This window comes from Paramormyrops kingsleyae, chromosome 11, assembly GCF_048594095.1.
Source record: "Paramormyrops kingsleyae isolate MSU_618 chromosome 11, PKINGS_0.4, whole genome shotgun sequence".
NCBI lineage: Eukaryota > Metazoa > Chordata > Actinopteri > Osteoglossiformes > Mormyridae > Paramormyrops > Paramormyrops kingsleyae.
This window is the reverse complement of record NC_132807.1, coordinates 23,853,540-23,877,799: the sequence shown is the minus strand read 5'-3', so window position 1 is coordinate 23,877,799 and position 24,260 is coordinate 23,853,540. Positions and strand designations below refer to the sequence as shown.

The following is a 24,260-nucleotide window of genomic DNA, read 5'->3' as shown; positions in this document are numbered from 1 at the left end:
GATTATGTGAAAATCAAAGAACTCCTGTGTGCAGTTGAAGCCAAAAGTTGACATACACCAAATTGCTGGAACATGTGATCATCAGAACCTGGTAAGATGAAACTAAAATTGGCCATAATGATTTGGGGCGTTCTGCCGGTAAAGGGACTGGTGCACTGGATGGCATTATAAGGAAGATTGTCTAAAAATTGTCTAAAGCAACACCTTAAGACAACAGCCAAAAATCTGGTCACAACTTTATTATCCAGCAGGACAGTGAAGCTAAGCAAACCTTCAAAGCTGTAACAAAACGGCTTAGAGACAGCATAGTGTTGCAGTACCCACCATGAAGCCCTGATCTGAAGCACACACAGTTTTTTGTGCACCCAGCCAAGGTGGAATTACACAAATCCTGTCAGGAGGAATTGGCATTAATACATTCACACATATTCTGAGAAGCTTGCAGAAGGCTTCACTAAGCATTTAGAAAGCAATAAAAAGGCAATGCCACCAAATACTAACAAAATGCATGTAAACTTTCGACCCTTTGGAAAATCTGAAAAAGTAAATAAAGACTGAAATAAATGTGTTATAGCTATTCATTTGATATTACCTCTTATAAAGTAGATACCCTGATCGACTTCACACAAGAAATGTATGGTAACATAACATGTCTGGAGTTGTAAAAAAAAAAAAAAAAACAGTTTAAAAATTTTTAGGTGTATGTAACTTTTGACCTCAAATATAGTACATAAAGGCTGAAATAAATCTCATTATTTCGATATATTCATTTTTGCCGTTTATGGAAATAAAATAGATATCTTTATTGGCTTCACACAGGAAATGTATAGTAACATATGTCTGGAGTGATATAAACAATATATCGATTTATCGTTGCCCATAATATAAACAAAGCTCCAGTGGCGCAATCGGTTAGCGCGCGGTACTTATACAGCAGTGCAAGCGGGGCCATGCCGAGGTTTTGCTCACCTGGAGCAAAAACTTTGCCTTTGTGGGCAGTGGGCTTGATGTTTAAGGAAGCGCACTTGTAATTGTTCGAATCCCCGACCAAGCACTGCTCCCCGGGCGCTGAATTAGCTGCCCCCTGCTATATCACGGAAGTCACATACGGTCACTAAATGCAGAGGACACATTTCGTTTTTGCGCACTGTGTGCTGTGGTGTGTTGACAATGACCACTGATCACCAAATTCTAAACAAAAGGAAAATTAGAAAACTTCGATAAACTGTCGAAAAGGAACATTGCTTGATGGCAAACATCAGCCTATTACATCACAGAAACTAAGGCAATTCCAACCAATCACATGGTAGCCTTTTACGAACTGACAGCCTATTACAACAAATATTCCGCAAAGTTGGTTGAGTCAGCTGGACGCATCACATGCTAATGTTTTGTGGAAGAGATAATGACTCCCTCACGGGAAACTTGAAGTTTCTGTGAAGAAAGCGGCAGCTCAGCAGCCCCTACACCTTTCAAAAATGGAGATACTGTGGATAAACAGGGTAAAAATGTAGGTGGTATAGCGGTACTTCTTGCAGTTTACAATTTAATAAAAAACGGAAATACTGCACGACTTGAAGCTTTGCCATCCAATAGACCAGTGTTTTCCAATCCATTCCTCGCAAACCCTCAGACAGTCCACATTTTTGCTCCCTCCGGTAGGGAACTGGCAGGGAGCAAAAATATGGACCGTCTGTGGGCCCGGAAGAACTGGATTGGGAAACACTGCAGTAGACCATACAGAACGCAAGTGCTTACAGTCACAAAAACCAGCAACTGGGATTTCACTTTAAATCTGAAGAAATACGGGACATATCACGTGTCGGTTAAAAACTGGATGGGTGACAACTACCATCAACGTGAAACCCGTTCTCTTGAATAAGCTGCAAGACAGTCGGGGAGAAAACTCAACAAAAAACATCCTGTCCACGTTTTCTAGCGTTACAATTTATGACAAAAAGATTTTATTTATTTATTGAATGACAGCCTATTATTAAAATTAGATTTCAGTTTGCAGTCCATTCGTTGAGTTTTTTTATTTTCAAGGGTAATTCTAAGACAATTTAAAGCAAAATAATGTGAAGTTAAAGTAAAAAAATATTGACTTGGATTATATACACATTATATGGACAAAAGTATTGGGACACCTGACCATTACACCTACAGGAAGTTTTATGACATCACATTCTAAATCCATAGGCATTAATGTGGAGTTGGTCCCCCCTTTGCAGCTATAACAGCTGCCACTCTTCTCTTTCCACAAGATTTTAAAGTGTATCTGTGGGAATTTTTGCCCATTCATCCAGAAGAGCATTTGTGAGGTCAGGCAGTGATGTTATTTATATTATTATTGACGCTGACTAATACAAAAAAAATGACCACGATAAAGCAATTCTCCATATCGCTCAGACCTAGTGTGGATTTGTAAAAATATTAGTCGGAAAATCTTTTAGCCTCTGTATAGGCCTATGTAGGCTACTGTAAACCTTTGACTTCAACTCTGTACAGGGTAAAATATCATATATTGTTAACTAAACTTAATTATCTTTGTATCTCAAGGTTTGACTGTCATAGATTTCTTCAGTGAATCCTCAGGTTCTTTCAGATTCGACAGATGAGGCAGTTTCCTTTCAGCTTAAGCAGTTTATTGAGACAGGACGAAAATGTTACAGAAAGATGTTTACACACGGCTGGTCCATGGTCTGTCTGCCCCCTCTGAGGGAAGCAGACCGTTTATCTATGCTCTTTGTACAGACTCCAGAAGCCAGGCAGTCAGATGGCCTTGGTGTGAATGAGTTGTATGAGATACGTAAAGAACATGATGTGAGGAAGCAAGAAGCAAGGACAGGACGAAATATGAAAGCTGCAAATGAGTGAACTAAATGAAAATAATGAAATAACTACAAATTAACTAGAGAAATCCATCAAAGGGTCTCTTCATAATTAGAAATATGCTATACTTTGTGGTGGTCTAATCATTAGTGGAAATTACCATTTAGAATCGCTTGAATGCATCGAGGCAAACAAATCACAGCGTGATGCAATACGTCCGCATTCCCGACATTTCCTCAAACATTACGTTATAAAGCAGATGTAATCTGACACCTAGGTGTGAATCAGTTTTAAGGCGCCATTCAGAGGGACATTTTCCACGGTAAAGGGCGAGCCTTCATATAGGCTACATATGGGACATGTTTGGATTTAGCTTCGGATTCTGACAGCATACGAGGTAATGGGAAAACTGGGGGAAAATTCTGAAAATTGTTGATAGACATAAAGACAACTGACTTATAATCGATTCATTCACACAGGCAGCGTAGGGTTTTGGCAAAAACGTACTTGTAGCTGAATGTACACTAAATGCAGCATTTTGAAATGCATCCAGACAAGTGTGTTATGAAAACAGTCAGATCATTGCTAATAAATTAATGCTTAACAGGGGACTTGCACAGGTGTTAGGGAACCCCTGTTAATAAAAAAAAATAGTTTGGTATCAAGTTTTCCAGATGAAAAGGAATTCTATTCAGTCGATCCCAGGCGGTTTTTTTCCTAATTTATTTGACAACCATTAAGCGGAGCATATAGATAGTGTTTTACCCGTGATTTACTAGCTAATTACGGTTATCGTTTAGAAATCAAGCAGGCGGAGAATATATCACTTCTTAATGAGTTACTTACGCCAAATCACCAGACAAAGACCAAACGCAGGACAGGCATCTTGTCCTGCTGGATTCGCAATAGTTTCCTGCTGACGGTGCCGGTCGGATCCCGCTGCGACTCCTGCTGCTTTGCGTTCCAGCCATCCCGATCGCCAGCGCTGCGCCTTAGTATGAAGGACACATAACAAATGATCTAGTAACAACATAACTTACTGTACACACACAGGATTGCTGCAGCTACAAAGCTTGCTTCCAGCTGCGTATATATTTACTCTGACACCTGCTTCCTTTCAGCGGTCGATGGCTGATGCGGCGACGTGCACCGGGGGCAGCTCAGCCCGATCTGGCCGCGGCTCGCACGGCACCCCAACAATGGCAACGAAGCCGCCGACCTTAAGAGGTCCAGCCGACAACGGCGAGGCGATCGTTCACGAAGGCGAGGATGGGCAATGTCACAACCTGGACGAGAGCACCAGAGATCGGGCAGCCGAAGCTGAGAGCCGATCCGAAGAGCCGATTGTGACGGGGGAGGAGGACATACAGATGGAGAGCGAGTTTCTGCACCGGAACCTTAGGAAACAGGTGTCTTACAGGTAAGGCACGATTCGCCCGTAATGTGTGGGTCATCTCACCCAAGAACAAGATTAAAATTAATTGGTCCGTTTTCTGCTGATTGCCCCGAAAGTTCTAGTAATTGAAATGATAACAATGATACCCAGGGTATTACAAATAAGTACAGATACTTTATACTGTAACTGCACATTCATTTTGACCAAAGTGCATATTTATATTTCATACTTTTGCCCTTTTCTTTTATGCTATACTGCATACACTTTAATCGATTGTTTCTTCGTTAAACCAGCTCTGATTAACCGCGGGATTGCAGTGATATACACTGCTTTTGTTTGTGACAAGGCTTAACGTGATACGTAGCATCTCGGCCCACAAGCTACTTATCTACCTGTTAGCTTAATTTGGCTTCCAGTCGTCATAAATAATCGACAAGTGGGATGTTTATACAGACACTAGGCCTTATTGTTCAGGGCACATACATTAGAGTGGCTTTTATATTTATGAATTACGGCGATATTTCAAGGTAAAGATTCACAATAGAGAATTTCTAATGAATGCAGTAAAGCAAACATATATAAACAAACAGTCAGTGCATCACCTGTCAAAAAGGGGTTCTTTTTTATATTGGTTAGAAATACTAATCACTATTTTAATGGTAGTATAGCTGTCACTTCTTCTGAAACCAATACATTGTTAATTGAAAGGCCTACATAAAATCAAATGCAACCTTATTTGGGATTTCATGTACATGTGTCTAATTAGATTTTGAATTTCAAGAGGATGGTTGTCAACAAGAACATTACTGCTAGATGTGTTAGAGCATCTAAGCATTTCTCTTTGAACTGGTTCTTTAATGAGAGTTTAACTTGTGCTGCTGAATTTGTTCTTGTACTTCAGACATACAAGGTCAGAGTCACCGCCTGTGGTCCTGAGGGAACCCAAAATATAATGAGCACAAAATGACTCACACTGTGATTTTTGGTTGTGGTGAAAAACCAAACGGAACATGGATGTCTGTGGCTTAGATTCCTCTCTGCTGCTATCCTCAACTTCACCTGTTGGTTTTGTACCTACAGGCTGGTTACTTAACCCTAACCCTTCACTCGTATTATGTAAGGAGATGAGGGCTTCTTCTCGTAATAGGAATGTGTGGCACACCGGCGCTCGGCACGCAGTGGGCAGGGGATACGGACTGGTGTGCGGGGTAGGATGCTTATGTAATGGGATGAGAGGGGCAGCGGGAATGTGGAGTTTGCATAACGCCGAAAGGGAGCTGAAGAGGCGCTTAGTGAGTCCCACTTTGTGGCCTTGGCGGATCCACCTCCGGAACAGATTTTAACATGCTGCACTACTAAGAGGCAAGACCCACTATGATGCTATAGTTCTGAGTTCTGAAGAAGAAGCAAAGTAAAAGGGAGGATATTTACAGGAATTCAGTGACCCCCCCCCCATAAGTGAAAGTGATCAGTTGTCATTGATGACATACCACAGCACATAACAATGAAATGTATCCTCTGCATTTAACCCATATGTGGCATTGTGGCATAGCAGGGGCAGCTAATTCAGCGCCCAGAGAGCAGTGCTTGGAGGTGGTACCTTTCCCAGGGTCCCTCAGAGGTACTTTGCAGGTTAGAAATTTGAACCAGCAATCTTTTGATTATAAGTGCACCTCCCTAACCATTAGGCCACCAATACCATAATTTAACAACTACCGATTCTACAATTTATTACAAATAAAATCCTTTGATAAATACCTTCTTTTGTAGAATGTTTTACACATTGCCTTGATAATTGGGTTTATTGATATGTGGCATGATGTGTTATTGATTTTGAAATGATAATTTTGCATTGAAATTCTTTTCTGCTGTGTGGGATGCGGCCCTTCTAAGGCCAGGCAGCAGCTGTGAGATGGCCGGCGTGGAGGTCTGTGGTCTCTGAAGTTCACCGCATGCTCAGTGCGTGACGAGGGAGCCAGTGCAAATATGTGAGAGTGTTTAGTTACTCTGCACATGGTACATTGTATCAAATTATATTCTGGATTGAGAATCAGGGGCACCGCTAGGGATTTTGTATCATATCGGGCCCCCAACCCAAATCAATCCAGTTATGTTCCAAATTTTTTTTAAGGCCCCTGTCAATGAGGGGCCCTTGGAAGAATCATCCTAACATCCTTCTCTTTGTGGCACCCCTGTTGAGTATATGTTGCTCTGTTGAGTAATATTTAAAAAATAAACCCAGAGGATAGCAATATACAGCATTTGTTTTGTCTGTAACTCCTTGAGAATGAATGCAGTATAGTCAAGCATGGCAGTGTATTGAGATGTCTTGAACAGCATGACCTTCAGGAAGGGAAGAAGCCCTGTAGGTGAGCATCTCATTTATATGCAGTGTTAGTGTCACAAGGGCACCGCTATGACGGCCAGCCCCTGAATACCTCTCCATGTTCTGGAGCACGATCTGTGTGTATGACGGCCACACGCTGAAGAGCAGTGGGCGGGTACCAAGCTGTGAGTGCCATGGTATAGGTGCCTGAAAGGGCACAAAGTCAACTTTTATCCTTACTTACAACATGGCTGCACTGACATTACAATACGTAGTCTGGTTTGGTCACTGTTACAGGACGTGGATCCTTTTTAAATAGTTAAAAAGTGATTACATCACTGACATTTGGCAAGACGGAATAAGGATGGATGATTTAAAAAGAAAATTGTCACTGTACCTGTTGAACTTCTTTGCCACCCGCAGCAAATGCAAATGTGGTTTCCTTCACAATATAAGGATGACTCATTCCAGGTAAATTTCTGCTTGAGTTGCAGCTACTGTCTTTTGAGGGAGAGCACCTGTCTGGTCCTGTCCTTTGTGTCTCTTCCCCATTTGGCCAGAAGGTGTCGCTGGCCGCCACGTCTTGTCACACCCTTGTGTGCTTCCCCTGCTCCCTTGACCGCCACATAGCTCAGTGGGCTGACTGTGTGGCTCAGAAACTGAATCTTGCTGGTCATGGGTTTAAGGCTGGCCCAAGGCATGCGTTTATTTGTACTTCGTGGAGCTTTGTTTCCCAGTGTTTTCTTGTCCTAGGTTATCCCTGCTTATGTTCTGTTCCATTCTGGTTCTGTTTAATTATCCTTGCGTTCTCTTCCTAGTGTTTAATTCCCAGCATGTAGTTAATGTTTTAGTTTCTGGTATTTAAGTCCCCTAGTTTCTGTGCTTGTTAATTATTAGTTCCACCTGATTCCCATTTTCTTGTGCCAGTGCTTGTTGATTGTTCTGTTGCTTGTTGTCCTGAGCCCTGGCTTGATTGGTTAATTGATTGTCTTACACCTCTTCCTTGTTTGCCCCAGTTTTCTATGTGTATTTAAGTGTCTGTCCTGTTCTGTTTTCCAGTGATTTGTTGTATTATATACATTGTTTTGTGAAGGTTAGTGTGTGCTGTGCTGTTTAGTTTCCTGCTCCCTTGTTACTTTATGGTTTGTGTAGTTAGTTCTTGTTATTTTTCCCTGTTTGTTTCTGATCCCTCATGGTCCTTCTAGCTTGTGGCTTTTCCCAGTGTTCGGTTCCCTAATAAACTCCTGTTGTCACATGAGCCACCAGTGGATCGTCACCTTCTTTTCCCGCCTGTGCCATGCCACATATCCAAACACTCTCATGAATAAATAATAGTCATTGTTTTTTTCCATTGTATTTTCATGGCATTGAGATTTGCCATAATTTATATTACTGAAATTACTTACAACCTCATGATTTTGGAGAATGCTTGGTGTTTCAGTCTTGTATTAGTGACTTACAGTATATACATATTGTGAACCCTATAACAAATGTACTGGTTATTTGATGTAGTATGATGAGTGGTGAATTTGAGGCAGACTTGAGATTAAACGGTGCATCGGCAATGAATTCTGACAAATGCTGTACATTAACTTGAAGCCAAAACGCTGTAAAACTAGTCTAGTGTTACTCCTATAGAACGAGAGGTGGAAAAATGAAAAGGAAGTGAGTGAAGGATCCATATGCGGAAGCCACCATCCCAGCCAGGAAATAATCTATTCATAGCCTCAGGGCTGCCTCTCGGAGGCCTGAGAACTCTGCTGCCAGGAAGTACGGAGAGACACTCTTCTGTTACTGGTTAAAAGTCAGACACGGCCTCCCACACAGCTATGCTTTGTGGTTTTTAGTGGTCCATAGGTTCTTCATACCCATGTTGTTTTTTTAATCACATGCATTATCAGCTAGTTTCAGTAATATGATTTATTAGCTACTGTGCTCTAAACCTGGGAATTTAAACACCTGTGCTTTGAACTCTTCTTTTTAGCGGCTAGTCTGTCTAATACAGATGGCAGCACCTTTATAATAACAGGGAAAATCCCCACTGGATATTTCCATATCTGCATGTCACCTGGGATCATGGGGTTTCTCTGTCTGGTCAGGTTACCATCCATGACTCTGATCATCTCACGCCTCTGCTTGGTCATCCTTTCCTATATGCTCTTTATTAACCATTTTTTCCTTCACTACATCATGTACTTCATTATCCATGATCTGTTGTTCTTTCCAGTTAGTTTTGCTGATCACTGTTGCACCAAATAGTTTTGGAAAATGTTTGATATATTTTTATTTGGAAAATGGAATTGAAAAAGTACAGTTTCCTAAATAACTCTAATAATAATATTACTAAGAGAAGTCACCTGACATGTGCCTTTGGGGTCAATTCGACCCCAGAGCAGGTGTGAGAGAGGATTTAACTTTTTCTGACCTAGTGGGTTTGCCGGGTTGCATATTACAGTGTTTTTTAATGCAATAGCAATAAATGATCCGGCTGCTGGCCTGTTCAGCTGAAAAGTGCTCTCCCTGTAACTAGCTCCCGCCAGCAGAGGACACATCCTGGTGGTAATGACATGAAAGCAGACATAAATGACCCCATGGACTGGATTAAGAACTCTTTGATATTCCAATTATATTAAGATCATAAGAGCTGGAACAAAGAACTGAAATCCATAATTTATCAGGGCCTGGTGGCTTTAATCTCATGCCCCATGAATACATTTGATTATTTTTACTGTTTTTGATCATTTTCTAAGTAGTGCTTGATGGTTCTTAACATCGCAAAGAAAAGGGGGGGACAAAACAAAGGGGATTTTACAAATAGGACATATTATGATGTCACTTCCTACTTGTCACTATTTTGTTACCACAGTTTCTTCTGTTCTCTGGTTAAGGCTGAAAATATCTTCTGAACAAACCCCTTTTAAAAAAATCTGCTACATAAACAAATAGCTTTTCTTTGTAGTAATTACATCTGGGGTGATAATTATTGCTGTGTTCTACTGCAATGAAAAAATAATACACCTAAATAGTAATTTTGTATGTGCAGTATTACCTTAAAAAGCTCCCTTTTAAAAATGCAATATGCATAAAATCCAAAACCACATTTTCAGGTTCAATGTCATGCTAAGCCTGGAGCTTTATCTCAGGAAGTGGACAGGACACACAAGTCACAGGACATTCTGGACAGCACTACAATCAATCGTACACACACTGGGCAAGAGTACCTGGAGGGAACCCACATAAGCAGATTGAGAACATCTAAAGGAGGGTTTGGAAACTTTTGTGCTAACCACAAGGCCGCCCACTATATATATATATATACACACACACACACTCACACACACACACACACCACACAGACGTCACATGCTCCCTGGGTTGCGGTGGTCCGTGTGACAGTATTTCGATTTTAAGATGGGTAAAAGTTATTTCACTTTCAGAACACTATTAAATAAATTGCATGAGATATCTCATATTTCATTATAAAATGGCTTCATGTTAATGATTTTGCCCAACTGTAGGCTATTGTAAGTGTTCTGAGTATGTTTTGAAGGTAGGCTAGGCTAGGCTATGATGTTTGGTACAGTAGGTCAGGGGTTGGCAACCTGCGGCCCGTGAGCCACAGGTTTGAGCACGAGGCTGAGGCTCTTCTCAGAACGATAGACACATTCACATTTTCATGTCTTAACATATTATGATATTGCTTTCGTAAATAAAAATAATTTAGTTATGGGTTAATATTATTTTTCATTTAGATATTGCCTTAGCTATATGTGAATGAGGCGGTCTGTCGCATGCTTCTGTGATGCCTTAACTACATAATTTACATCATCCTCAAAGAAATTCTCTACGGCGAGAGTACATCTCCTGTGAAATGGTATTTTTCCGGAGTTTTTTTCAACGTGCAAGATGTAGGCTTAAAAGTTTATTGAGATTCGTAATTCTTTCATATACTCTTTGTAGTAAATCCTCAGCACGCCTTCCCAGATCTTTGTAAAATTATTATATTTTCTCCGATTTACATATTATAGCCAGCTGAGTTCGGAGTGGTGAGGACATTTTGCGCTGCTCGTCAGCACAGCCGTAGTGAAGAGGAGAGTGAAGGGCAGACAACTGCAGAGCCAAACGAACTTGGGTGAGGGTGAAGACTGTCGCTACAGAACTGAACAATATTGTGACATTAGTCACGTTTGCGCTGTTTCGCGTCCGAGTGAATTAAAACTGAAAGTATACACACACACACACACACACACACACACATACACACACATACATATATATATATATATATATATATATATAAGCCTAGAGGGATTTCTCTCATTCGCTGCCCTATGCGTGATGGCTTATGAGTTTGCAGTGATACACCTCACAAATCTGGGAGATGGGTCATAAATGTACTGAATCTCTAAGGCAGCACAATTAATTAAAACCTCCCCACATTACAAGAAGTGTAGAGAAGGCTGTTTAATTAAAGCACCAATAGTAAGTTCTGCTGCGCCTAGGCAGCGTGACCCCCGCTGATCTGTGTCCCATATGACATGTAAAATGAGGTCTCTGCTGATCAGGGCAGCCGCTGTTTGAGCTGCCTAATTACTGCACATCCTGTCTTGGTTCACGTTAGACCTTTGACATCATACTCTGCCACAGTTTCTTATATATAATTTTACTGCGCTGTGTGATTCCCCCCCCCCCTATTATTAGGGTATTTTTGAACTGAGTTTTTCAGGCCCAGTGGGTATGGGTCGACCTTGTCTTGCTGAAAACCTGATTGGGAGAGACCATGAACCGTGGGTGGACAAAGGGCCCATGTGCTCTTCTGGACTGCGATTGAGCTGTTTTACAGCATTTACACTCAAACTATCAGTTTATACATGCGAAAAGAGCAGGACGGACGATGTACATGCAAATGATGTTACAGACTAATGCAAAATGAAGGTTATTTTAAACTGAAATTCTGAGGGCTGTTGTGTGATGAATGATGTCTTTCGAAAACTTTTACAGAAACTGCATACAGTATGCATGGGATCCAGCTTTCCATCACCAGATGCTGTAGAGGACATCTTTACTTTACAGATTAATGCAATTTAATTTGTTACATGTGAACAAAATTTTTGTAACGTGATCTCTTCAGATTGTAGTTGTATCTCTGAAAGCTGACTAGTGATTTGGGTTTCTGGTTTTCTGATGATCTGGATGGAAAATTTGAACAGGATAGAATCAATCCATTCACACCCTGCTGGCTCTGCGGACACGGCAGACTCAGAATTAAATGCGAAATGAAACGCAAAATGTATTTTAAGCAAGATATTTTCAAGTAATTGAAAGTCTGAAATAAATATTGTTCCTTTGTACCCTGACTGTATTTCAAAGAGAGCTTGAAATACTAGATTTCCTTTTTACGCTTAATTACAAGCCTCATTCTAGAGGGATTTTGTGCTGGTTAATTGAAATAGGTGTGACAATCACATTTCCTTCGTGTATTTTTATCTTTCAGTTATGGTAAAGTAGATACATATGTTTATTTAAATACTTGGTAGCACAGTGAGTTTGAATGATAACAATTATCAGTGTTATTGTAGTATTATTGCAAATTATTATTGCAAAAGGCAACATTGATTAACAGTATTAAAACTTTTTCAACATAGCAATTTACAGCTGCATGTTTTACTGTCACAGTCAGGGTTGGAATTGTTTCTTGAGGCCCACTCAAACAGCCCCCCCCCCCACTCAAACAGCTCCCCCCCCCCCAATGTATAAAGAAATAGCTAGTGAACAGAGTCAGAACGTTGTTGCCAGCTAGCTGCGTAACACAACGTGCTGCTTTGGCTACCTCTTGAGCATAATTAATATTTTGTGTAGTGGCTGTTTGTGGCCAGTAGGGGTCCCCAAACTTCAGGGCCCCCATGCAGACGCATCGTTTGAATGGTGATAAACACTGCTGCTGGTCACAGTTCGTTATTTACCACATCTGCGGACATATTGATTTGAAACCTCCAGCTACAGGATATTGATTCACGATTGACGCCCACAAGCCCCTGGGCTTGCTGCAGCATGCAGAGTCCGTCAGAGCCTCATAGCTGCTGGTCAATCGTGCTTTTGAAGCACCACCATGAATATTTTTCAGTAACAGTGCAAGTTTTTTTATTTGTTTTTTTTTTAAACCAGAAAGCACTTCATGTAAAGTCTTCTGCATCTGCGCAGCAGCAGCTTCAGGCGCTGCCTGTGCAGGACCTCAGCAACCCACACACTAACATATTTAGCCACGGACATTTTTTTTTTAACAACAAAGTTCATAGTGAGAAAGATAAGTCGGACACTTCCTTTCAAGACCCAAGTTTATCTGCAAAGACAACAGACTGTCATGCATCTCTTCTGAAAGATGTTCTTCATTGACTGCAGCTCGGAGTGGGGTCTGTTACACACACATACAGCCGGAGTTGGATCACTCCTATGATCAAAACTTATTTATATCCAGAACATCTAATATAATCTACAGTCAACAGCTATGAATCAGTTTATTTAAAATGAGATTCATGTAATGTAGTTCACATGCGTTCCTTTGTCCAGCCTTGCTTGAGTACTGGATTAAAGAGGGCAGGAGTGCCATTTCAAGACATAAAAAAAAATATCTCTCCCAACGGTCTCACCAAGAATTTTCAGTAGTATTCCGCTTCATGATTACTTGCTGTTACATCAGCTTGCTTTGAATTATTTTGACTGTTTTTGTGCTGCTGAGTTATAGTGGAATGGCCCTTTCACCGTTCACCCATACATCACATGGCCTCTGCAGTGGCTCAGTGGGTGCTGCTGCTTCCTACAGCCCACTTTGGGAGTTTAAATCTTGCCCCCTGCATGTGGAGTTAGCATGATCTCCCCTATCGTCTGTGGGGGTCCTAGGGGGTACTCCGCATGTAGTTCAGTATTACCAACCGTGTACGATTGTGGCCGTGTACACTATGTAATGGGCTGGGCATCCCATCCGGGATTAAAGGATTCCCCTCCGCAATAAGGACACACTGCGGGCGAAGACCATTCATGGGGGAATGTGTGCAGGACCCCTGTGCCTCTGATCTACACAGTGGATGCTTTTGAGATACCAAAGAGAGGCAACCGGACTGCGCAAAGTCATTCCTTCATGAGGAAGTTGAGAAACAGGAAAAAAGAAAGAAGAGAAAAGCTCAGAGGCTCAAGGGTATTGAGTGTAACTCCTAATAACGAAACCAAAATAAAAAGAGAGCAACCACTGAGTGTAGTACAAGACTAGGCTTAATCCAAGTCTGAGAAACTACGAAGGGCTTTGAGTTCTCATGCAGAAATAATCCTTTAAAACCAGGCTATAAATTATTAACTGGGGAGGACTAGAGGTCTGTTCACTATCAGTTTCCCACATTGTTAGTATGCCCCCTCTGCTTTGGGCTTCTAACTTTAAAATTCAGGCATTTCATTTAATGTTAATTTCATGCTACATGTTCCTGTACATTTAATATAAAAAGGTATTGCCATTGAGGTTAGTAATAATACTGAAAATCCAGATCCTAGACAGTATGATATATACACACACAAAAGCTGTGAATTAAACAGTGGTGTAAAGTACTTGAGTAAATGGACTTCGTTACTGTACTTAAGTATTTTTTTGGCTACTTTGTACTTGTACTGAGTATCAAAAATATAAGCAACTTTTACTCTCTACTCCACTACATTTGTGACTGAATATATGTACTCTTTACTCCACTACATTTGAACGGACGCTTACCGTTACTCGCTACATTGTGATTGCGTGCGACAAGTCAGGATCTTTATCTACCACGGCTAATTTCTTCAAGTATGTCTGGCTGCAGCCTGCAGGAGGGCGGGGTTGGACATCCAACCCCGTCCACATCCAACCCGGCCCATTCGTACCGCGAAAGCCACGCCCTTGTCCAACACGTCTTAAGATTATGCTTTCTGGTTGAGATCATTTTTGCGTCATGTACTTCGAATAAGACGTCTTGACTGATTTGCGAAAGGTACAAAAACGTTTGATATGCCTGCAGGCACCTAATAGAGGCCGATAACTGAATATATTTGGCCACTGTCAGAAGGCTGACGATAGTAATTCATGCATTCATTTGTCATTTTTGACAGATATGGACTTAGCAATGCCCTCAAAATGTCAAAGTTTAAGAAATATCGAGAGCAAAAACATCAAAATCGGAAAAACACTTTATTGATCCTGCAGGGAAATTGCTTCTGCTACAACTGCAAGGATGGAGAGAGACACCATTGGATACTATATAACAAGATGAAAAAACTCATCTATCACAAACAAAAATTAAACAAACAAAATATAAAAGATAGAATAGATGTCAAATAAACTACAATATAAAATCTTCAGGAGAAAAGAGAGATAATCAGTGGTTGAATCTTTATTTATGTTTTGGTTTTTACTTCAGTGTGCTAAATGCATCCTGATGTCATTGCGATAATAATGTAAATGATCACCACTGTTGGTCATGTGATGATTACCAGCTTCACGCTAGTCTCTTCTGTGGTTACCCTAGTATCGTGGCCGCTGGTCACTTGGTTTCATGGGGAAGCAGACTCGGGATAGCTCTCCCTACATTCTAGAGAAGGGATTGTTGTAACTTTGGATTGGACACTAACTAGGCAAAAAAAGTGCACATAGAGGCATGAAAGTGGTTTGACGATTCTTCAGCCAATCAGAGGAGCACAGACCGGAGCTAGCCTTAGGCTATTCTCAGCCATTCCAGATTTTAAGTTTGTGGCTGTATGATAATGGAAAGATAATAGAAAATGTATGATGGAAAAGTGGCTGTGAGCTTCATCTGACCATGTATTACACATCCATAGAGAGTTACATTTGGACTGTGACCTGCTTTGGGGGGTATCGTGCTGTATATATACTGTATATTAGCAGAGTGCATTTTTGTCAATGACATGCTGAAGCAGCTCCTGGTTTATTGATCTGCACAGGCAGCTGGTTAGTTGAAACAAAACCTTGGTCTGGATTTTGTACTTTCTGAACCTGAACTTTCCACCTGTGGATGCCAATCTATCACGATGCTCATACTGTCATACGGCGTGGGTGATTGTGACATTGGTTAACCCAGTGTTTTTCAATCCAGTCTCCAAGGAGACCATGCCAACTCCACACACACCCAATGGTTGTTTGATTCTAACCCACAAAGAGAAGTAACACCTTGAAAGTGTGAGGCAATTGTGCTACCCATGGTGTCATTGTGTTTCTCCTTGTGTTTTCATATTGGTTAAAATATAATCAGATTTTCATTAATGAGCGTGTACTAATATGTTAAAGAATGGTAACCACTGCCTAGCTTCAATTACATTTAATTTATTTAACAGATGTGTTATGCAAAGTGACTTACAATTCAGACAGTCCCTGGAGTAATTGGGTTTAGCCTTGCTCTGGGGTCCTATGGTGTAATCACCCCAAGGTTTGTTTCATATGCTTATGTCCATTGCTACAAGCATCTGATTTGGGATTTGCCCCTTATTATTTAAATCAGTGAAGCTAGGAGAGAGTCAATTAGAATGGCAGGAATTTCAATAATTTCACTTATGGAACAGTTTGATCAGCAGTGAGAAATGTACTAAACCAATGCTACTGTGTAGGATTTAAGGTGACCATAAAACTCTCTCTACTTCTGAAGATGTCATGTGTGATTGTTCATTTTGCAGATACAAGAGTGTTTTAAATGAAGAAGGAAAGCTTCAGGACCAGTCAAACTATGTCAGAAGGCCTTTAAATTGCATGCAGTTAAATGTCACACCACAATAACTGGCCAACTATCAACGTTAGAAAGGAACTTGGTCAGATTATGAGCAGACAGTTTGATGAAAAATGTCTGTCACACAGCTGGGTTTGCAGGCCCTGGTAGCTACTTGCTGATATGGCTGCAGAACATTATTTTATCATTATTACGTGGACATTGGAGCTGCGAGCTACTTGGCTGAAGAATAAGTTTGCATTATATGAGTGAGTTTCCATTGTGGTTTTTCAGCAAGAAGTGTAAGGATTTTGCACTGTTTTATTTAGTTATACATTCTACAGTCTGCTCTGCTCAGCCTCATAAGACAGACGTCGACATTTGCAGATATGTGTAATTGAGATAATCACACTTGTGTTTTGTGGCATTAGCGCACCAAGTGTTGCAGTTGCACGAGCTTGATCTGTCTGGCCTTTGCTGGACTCCTTGAGCAAAAGCGTGTCAGGTTAGAAACACACAACAGAACTGTCCTGAGGCTGGCCATCGGTTCCCCCTCTGCTATTGACAGTTTCTTAGTGTGACTTGGCTCTATATTGTGCATCGATCAGGTCTTGAATGTGTAGGAAGCAGGAAGTAACGATCCCTCATGTTAAGGTGAAGATCCTGCGCTTGGCACATTTACTGAAGACGTCACGGTACTTTTTCTGAATTAAAACACAAAACTGCAGCACTTGTAGGAAGATATGCTCGTTCTTTGATTTTTTTTTTTTGCTTTCTTGTGTGAAGGACTTTGGTTTCCTGACTGACTGTTGTCTGCGGAGGAAGTCTTAAAACAGGAACCGAAAGGAAAGTTAACGCAGCGGTCTGGTGGTAGAGTAGTCATTACTCTAACTGCTCATTGCTGCTTCCTGTACCCTTGGAGTTGTCTCATCGGGGAGAATGAGCTTCGCGAACATGCTGATCAGTTGAGGAGTGGGGTGGAACTGAGTGAGGATGTGGGGCCACCGGCAGACGTGGGATGTTCCTCCCACCCCTCCGGCCTGCAGTCCATGCAGGTAGGTGAGCAGTGAGCATGCTGCTAACAGGCTTCCCTGCTCAGTAAATGGTGATCCGGACACTATTTACTCCAAAGACCAGTGGCTTCATTTTAGTTTTTAAAGTGCTTGTCAACTATTTGAAATGAGTTTTTTTTTGTAAACCGATAGCTTTGTGTAACGTTTACTGAACTGGGTGGAAATTTAGATTTTTTTTTTAAACCCTATTTTAGGAGTTGTCACCAAATTACAGTGCTGTGGAAAAGTATTTACTTACTGATTTCCTCTATTATTACATGTTTGTCACACTGCATGGTTTCACATCTTTAGATAAAATGTTTTAGACAATAGGAACCTGAGTAAATGTAACACTTAGGAAAAGAATCCTTTATCTAATGAATAGAATTATCCAATATTCGTTTGACCCGCATCATTAACAAGTTAACAAGTTTATAACCACCCTTAGCAGCTAAAAACTGCAGAGAAACCTTCGCTACATTCCTTTTTTCATAATAGAGGAATTCTAGTGAGAGTAGGCGAGATCGAGAGCTGGACAGACGGATCGGAGCGGTCTGCAGTCGTGACTAAGAAAGACCTGAGCCGGAAAACAAAGCTCTCGCTCTATTGGTCCATCTTTGTCCCTACCCTCACTTATGGTCATGAGCTATGGGTAATGCCCAAAAGAATGAGATCACGGATACAGGCGGCCGAAATGAGGTTTCTCCGCAGGGCGTCTGGGCTCTCCCTCAGAGATAAGGTGAGAAGTTCGGATATCCGGGAGAGTCTCAGAGTAGAACTGCTGCTTCTTCACGTCGAAAGGAGCCAGTTGAGGTGGTTTGGACATCCGGTGCGGATGCCTCCTGGGCGGCTATCCGGAGAGGTTTTCCATGCATGTCCTACAGGGAGGAGGCCCCGGGGCAGACCCAGGACACGCTGGAGGGATTACATCTCTCCGCTGGCCTGGGAACACCTCGGCATCCCCCCTGAGGAGCTGGTAGAGGTAGCTGGGGAGAGGGAGGTCTGGGTATCTCTCCTGAAGTTGCTACCCCAGCGACCCGAACCCCGGATAAGCGGATGGTAATGGATGGATGGATGGATGGAATTTTAGCCAGCTATTTGAAAAAAGGATTTTATTCATACACCTTGGTAGCTTATTGAAATGAGTTGCTCATTTATTTTTGGCCATTCAAATGTGGACTCGCCTTCGCCTTCTTGCTGAATAAGTCAGTTACACTTCAGCTTTAGCATACAGACAGATTACCAGCCATTTCCCCTACGGCCGATATTCATCCAGGTCCCAAGGCAGCAAAACACCATCCCACTGCCACCGCTATGTTTGCCTATTGGTATGTTATTAACTTGAAGTGCTTAACTTGTTATATTCCAGGCATAATAGGACTTGGGGTTTTCTTTGAAGTTAGCAGCGATTTTACCAAATCTGCTCTTCAGAGGGGTGGTTTCTGCGACCTTATCTGAGGCTAGAGAAACCTGCAGTTCTGTGGCCATTCTTCTGGGATATTTTATGACCTCCTTCATGAGTTGTGACGGCACACTTGCAGAAATATTGGCAGGCCAGCGACCCCTTCAAAGACTCACTGTTCCCAGTGCTCTCCGCTTCCAGAGCCTTGGAAATGGCTTTGTAACCATTTCAGGAGTGATGCATTTCTATGACGTTTTTTTCCTTCATTTCTGGGATGTTCTTTGATCATAGCAAATTGTAGATATGGTGTGACAGCTACTTCCCTCTAATGGTTAGGTTTAGTATGAGTGATGTCCAGATTCAACAGGCCTGGCTGCTGTCAAAGCTGGCAGTCTTCAATCCGCTGAATCTAATTATCAGTTAAATCTGGGTAACTGGGTCAATGAGTGACTTGTAGTCAGTTATGCAGCAGTATTAGTTACATAATTCACACACCATCATAAGTGTTTCTTTTTAAATCACACTGATGTCATGGATTCATGACATAAGAATGCCACACCTGTTAAATTAATACAGTTGGAACTTAAAGTGGTTGCAATGTAGCCTTTGGGTGTGTTTCTTTACACATGTGACACAAACTAAGGGGATGGGGGGGTTTTCACTTGGGTCTTCCTTACATCAATTGAATAATAACTGAAAAATTTTAAATTGTGTTCACTCTGTTACATTTTTTTCTACAGATCTGAACCCAGTCAGTGTGATAAATACACAGTTAATGGGGGAAATCAGATACTTCCATTTACGGCAGTGAGCCCTACCAGCATGAGCAGTTGGAAGATGCTGTAGACGGAATGTTATTGAAAAAGATGGTTTCTAACGGGGGGGTTTCTAGCTGAGAAAGTCAGTGTACCTGAGGCTTTCCTACCTGATGGAAGGAAAGAAGATTGGCATTGAGGCTAAAATATTCGGGGTTATAGGCCCAATTGATCGGACCTAATGATGCCCACGCTTTCTAAAATGTTATTTTGTCCCGTACTGGGAAAAAGGTATAAATCACAAACGATGAATTAATTTCAATAATAAGCTGTTCAACTTTAATGGCTGAATTTCAATATTGGACTCGTATACCGATTGTTTCAGTTTATGTGCGTCATTTTTATAAATCATGGTTAACCGTTCAATAGGATTTTATCCACAAGGTGGAGACAGAAGCTGCATTGTCGCTAAGCACCGTTTTCCTGTTTCGTTTAGAACACGAATATTTCTGTGTTTACCGTTTTATTTACAGTGTCTTTGGCTTACACTTTGCGTTTTTTACACTTTACATATACATTTCCTGTTTATATGACCTTATATGCATGTCAGGTACATAGTGTTCTGTTATTTGTGTTGCTCTGCTGTGCCAAAAAGATCACGTTCAAAACGTAATTACATTTTTGGAACATCGCATTCTAGCCAAAGATCACGAACAGTAAAAAGCAATAGGAAAATAACTATAATTACGGGGCAAATTCGATGAATAAATCCGACTTCAACTTTATACTGTAAACTATCGTAAAAGTGTAGTAAAGCATTATGCAGTAATGGGTGACATCAACCCTATTTTAAAACTTACGAATCAGAATAATCTCACCTCCAGGAGACAATGCTGTGCACAAACATATCTGGCAGACTCTCTTCTCCAAGGTGACACAAACACAAACAAAAAAATGCATCAAACATGCTGAAAATTAATACAGTGCATCCTTACGTACTAGAAGCATTGTGGAGCATTATATTCGGACAAGTGACTGCAAAATGTTTGTGGTAACGCTTTACTTGATGGGGCACAAGTAACTTAGTAATTAAGTTACTACTGAAGTACAAATCATAAATAAATATAGATAACTGCATGAATTAAGTACATGAACTGATGAACGATCATGTGATCAATACGTAACTAACATTACTGTAATGTACGTGCCACCTCAAGTAAAGTCTTACCGTGGTTGTAATGTGCTTTTTGTTTCAGTTGTCTGTCACTGGACAAAAGCAACTGCGAAATAAAATAAGTGGAAATGCTAAATAAATTAAAATGATAAAATGTAAAAAGTGTTATACACATATGCTAAGCCTGAAAGCAAATACGTCATCTGGTATTTAGGCCTATGCACGATATTCAGTTACATGATATTCAACTGGTTCTATATGGGGAAAATAACAACCTTGACTCAGAATGGAGGTGAAAAAAAAAGAAAGTTCGGCAAATAGAAGATTAGCAGGAAGAAGAAAGTGGGTTTGTGGGCGAACTATAATTCTGCATTTTGTATTAGTTGTGATGTAATTTCCTGCCTAACTGGAAAATCAGAACTACACTGCTCGTCGGAGTGGAGGTATTCCGTGTAGTTGCTCAGGCAGCCCCAAACACTCTCAGAAGTACGCAAATTAAATGCTTGTCTACGCATTATTTGTCTTAGGAAACGATTTGCATTCTGCACCGTGTGTATGCAGCTGTATAAATGTGCTATTATACCCATATCATTGACCCCGGAGCGCAAAGTGTAAGCCAAAGACACCATAAATAAAACGGTAAGCACAGAGATATTCGTGTTTAAGCTAAACAGGAAAACGGTGATTTTTCAGATTTCAGGTTTAAGGGCCCTGCTCTTATCTTTTCAGTTGAGCATAGCTTATAAATAAATGTAGAAGATTTTATAATGATGGTAGCCTGTGACTTGAGGTGACTGGCTAGATTTTGAAAGGGACACGGTACAGCTAGAACCCTTGTGTTCTGTGGCTTTAATGGTCTTGTGCCTGTAAAAATAGACCGTGATCTAAACCTATCAGCAGCATAGAGATAATCACACTTTTAGGAAGAATGAGAGGATTGAGGAATGTTTTCTACCTTCTCCAGTGGAATACCCATTCAGGCATGCTTGTATTGCGTAGAGCAATACAAACATAGAGGTGTAATTTAACATATATTTCTAAGACAGACCCTGCCCTTGCCTCAAACACAAGTCCTGTTCAGTCCCTGGCCCTCCCTAAACCCTATGCTATCATGCAGGTACAGACTGCCATTGCAAAGCAGCATGTTCCCCCCCCCTTAACCTTCAGTCACACTCCACTTGCCTTGGTATAGCAGAATTTCCTTTTCTCGGCAGGCATTGCAATGTCGTGAAATGGAATGAGAAGTTTCTCGGCCGGTTGGGTTATAAGGACACCACAGCGAACTGGCAAGTCTGCAAGGTCTGTCACTCAAGAAAAGCACAAAGAGTGAGTTGTGACGCAACAATGGCCAAAGGTGAATGGCTATAATGGGAGGGGCAAGCTTCCTTTTCCTAGAAACCAGATCTGCTTCAGTTTCCAATAACACCTGCTGTAGCATCTGCAGCAGGAATCCTTGGTTTCAATGCCCCCCTTGAATTGTCAAGGGCAGAATGTTTCAAATCATGCTTTTGTGACTTCACTTTTAAATAGTAGCAACCATTTGTTCAAATCGCCTACATGAGTGGGGATTAGGACAAACAGGTCCATTGACTTGTAAAAGAGAGCGCCGTCCATGTATACGTCTGTAAATTGGCTCAGTAACTTGCCAGACTGACGAAAGAATGCAATGAAATTAAGTACATTCCTAGGTGAGACAGCCATGCCGTGACAGTATAATACATGCATATACACTCACCTAAAGGATTATTAGGAACACCATACTAATACGGTGTTTGACCCCCTTTCGCCTTCAGAACTGCCTTAATTCTACGTGGCATTGATTCAACAAGGTGCTGAAAGCATTCTTTAGAAATGTTGGCCCATATTGATAGGATAGCATCTTGCAGTTGATGGAGATTTGTGGGATGCACATCCAGGGCACGAAGCTCCCGTTCCACCACATCCCAAAAATGCTCTATTGGGTTGATATCTGGTGACTGTGGGGGCCATTTTAGTACAGTGAACTCATTGTCATGTTCAAGAAACCAATTTGAAATGATTCGAGCTTTGTGACATGGTGCATTATCCTGCTGGAAGTAGCCATCAGAGGATGGGTACATGGTGGTCATAAAGGGATGGACATGGTCAGAAACAATGCTCAGGTAGGCCGTAGCATTTAAATGATGCCCAATTGACACTAAGGGGCCTAAAGTGTGCCAAGAAAACATCCCCCACACCATTACACCACCAGCAGCAGCCTGCACAGTGGTAACAAGGCATGATGGATCCATGTTCTCATTCTGTTTACGCCAAATTCTGACTCTACCATTTGAATGTCTCAACAGAAATCGAGACTCATCAGACCAGGCAACATTTTTCCAGTCTTCAACTGTCCAATTTTGGTGAGCTCGTGCAAATTGTAGCCTCTTTTTCCTATTTGTAGTGGAGATGAGTGGTACCCGGTGGGGTCTTCTGCTGTTGTAGCCCATCCGCCTCAAGGTTGTGCGTGTTGTGGCTTCACAAATGCTTTGCTGCATACCTCGGTTGTAACGAGTGGTTATTTCAGTCAAAGTTGCTCTTCTGTCAGCTTGAATCAGTCGGCCCATTGCATTAATGAGAAATTGAACAGGTGTTCCTAATAATCCTTTAGGTCAGTGTAGATGTCTTCATTTATTTAGCTGACATTATTATCCAAAGTGATGCACGCACAGGGTCAGCCAGTGCCTGCAGCAACTGGGACTTGCCCAAGGATCCCAACAGTGAGATCACTTGGCCAACCCTGGGATTTTTAATTGGCCAACCCTGAACTTCTAATTATTGGCTTAGCATCCTAGTTCATATTTTCCGTGTGCGCTTTCAGTTGCACAAGGGGGGAAGTGATGTAAATTTCATCATGGGGGGTTGGTTGCGGGCGGTGTGCGTGTAGCCCGAAGACTGTGCCTGTGGACTGCGCATGGGCAATATAATTGACTAGGTGTATCTTAGTCAGGTACACACTGCCCCCCAGGCATGCTGTGGGTATACACCACAATAGAGATGGTGAGGCCCAAACCCAGAACCATACATATATTGCAGTCAGTATGTATAGGACACTGCAGCAGTAATCTATACCTCTTTCCCCTTCCCCAGCTGGATATTGCCCCATCTTGTCACATCTCGCCGGGGCGGTTTACACGTCTAGTCGGCTTTGTGTAAGCCGTGTGTGGGAAGGGAAGCCAGGCGTGATAAAAGACGGTTCGCGTGCAACTCCGGAAAATCGGGTTCCACGGAAAACGGTTAAGGCGCTTCACCTTCCATCACTTTCGCCCCAGCGGTGCCCCCCCACCTCACTGAATGACCAACAGAGGGTATCTGTCTGAGTCCCTGTTCAGGCTTTTCGATTTCAGCTGAAGTATGAGCACTTTACCTAAAAAAGTCATTCTGGGAAACTGCAGCACGATGAATGAATGTATGTGGGAATGATACAGAAAAGGGTGCATGTTAGTTTCAGCCGTCGTTTTTTGTGTCAGTGGCCTTGGCAGGGGGGTCCCTTACTGCCCAGTATGACCATGGTGTGGTGTTAGCTGGGGGGAGGGGGGTGGTGACGGTAAAAGTTGTTGAACAAGTTCGTTTAAAG

The 24,260-nt window shown here is 41.7% G+C and overlaps 1 protein-coding gene across 8 annotated transcripts in view; it reads left to right on the top strand.

Annotated features, from left to right (window-relative positions):
* Positions 1–3,094: 3,094 nt before the first annotated feature.
* Positions 3,095–24,260, top strand: part of LOC111858227 (diacylglycerol kinase zeta-like) — an 85,717-nt gene continuing 64,551 nt past the window's right edge. For 4 of the 8 annotated variants that reach the window (XM_023839804.2, XM_023839800.2, XM_023839801.2 and 1 more), the window contains exons 1-2: positions 3,095–3,229; positions 3,954–4,252. In XM_023839804.2, coding sequence (XP_023695572.1) covers positions 3,960–4,252 — 293 coding nt within the window. In that variant the 5' untranslated portion in view covers positions 3,095–3,229; positions 3,954–3,959. Of the gene's footprint in view, positions 3,230–3,953; positions 4,253–17,139; positions 17,338–21,879; positions 21,992–24,260 lie in introns of those variants that run through there. The other 4 variants (XM_072718281.1, XM_023839802.2, XM_023839808.2 and 1 more) reach the window with 4 other exon arrangements.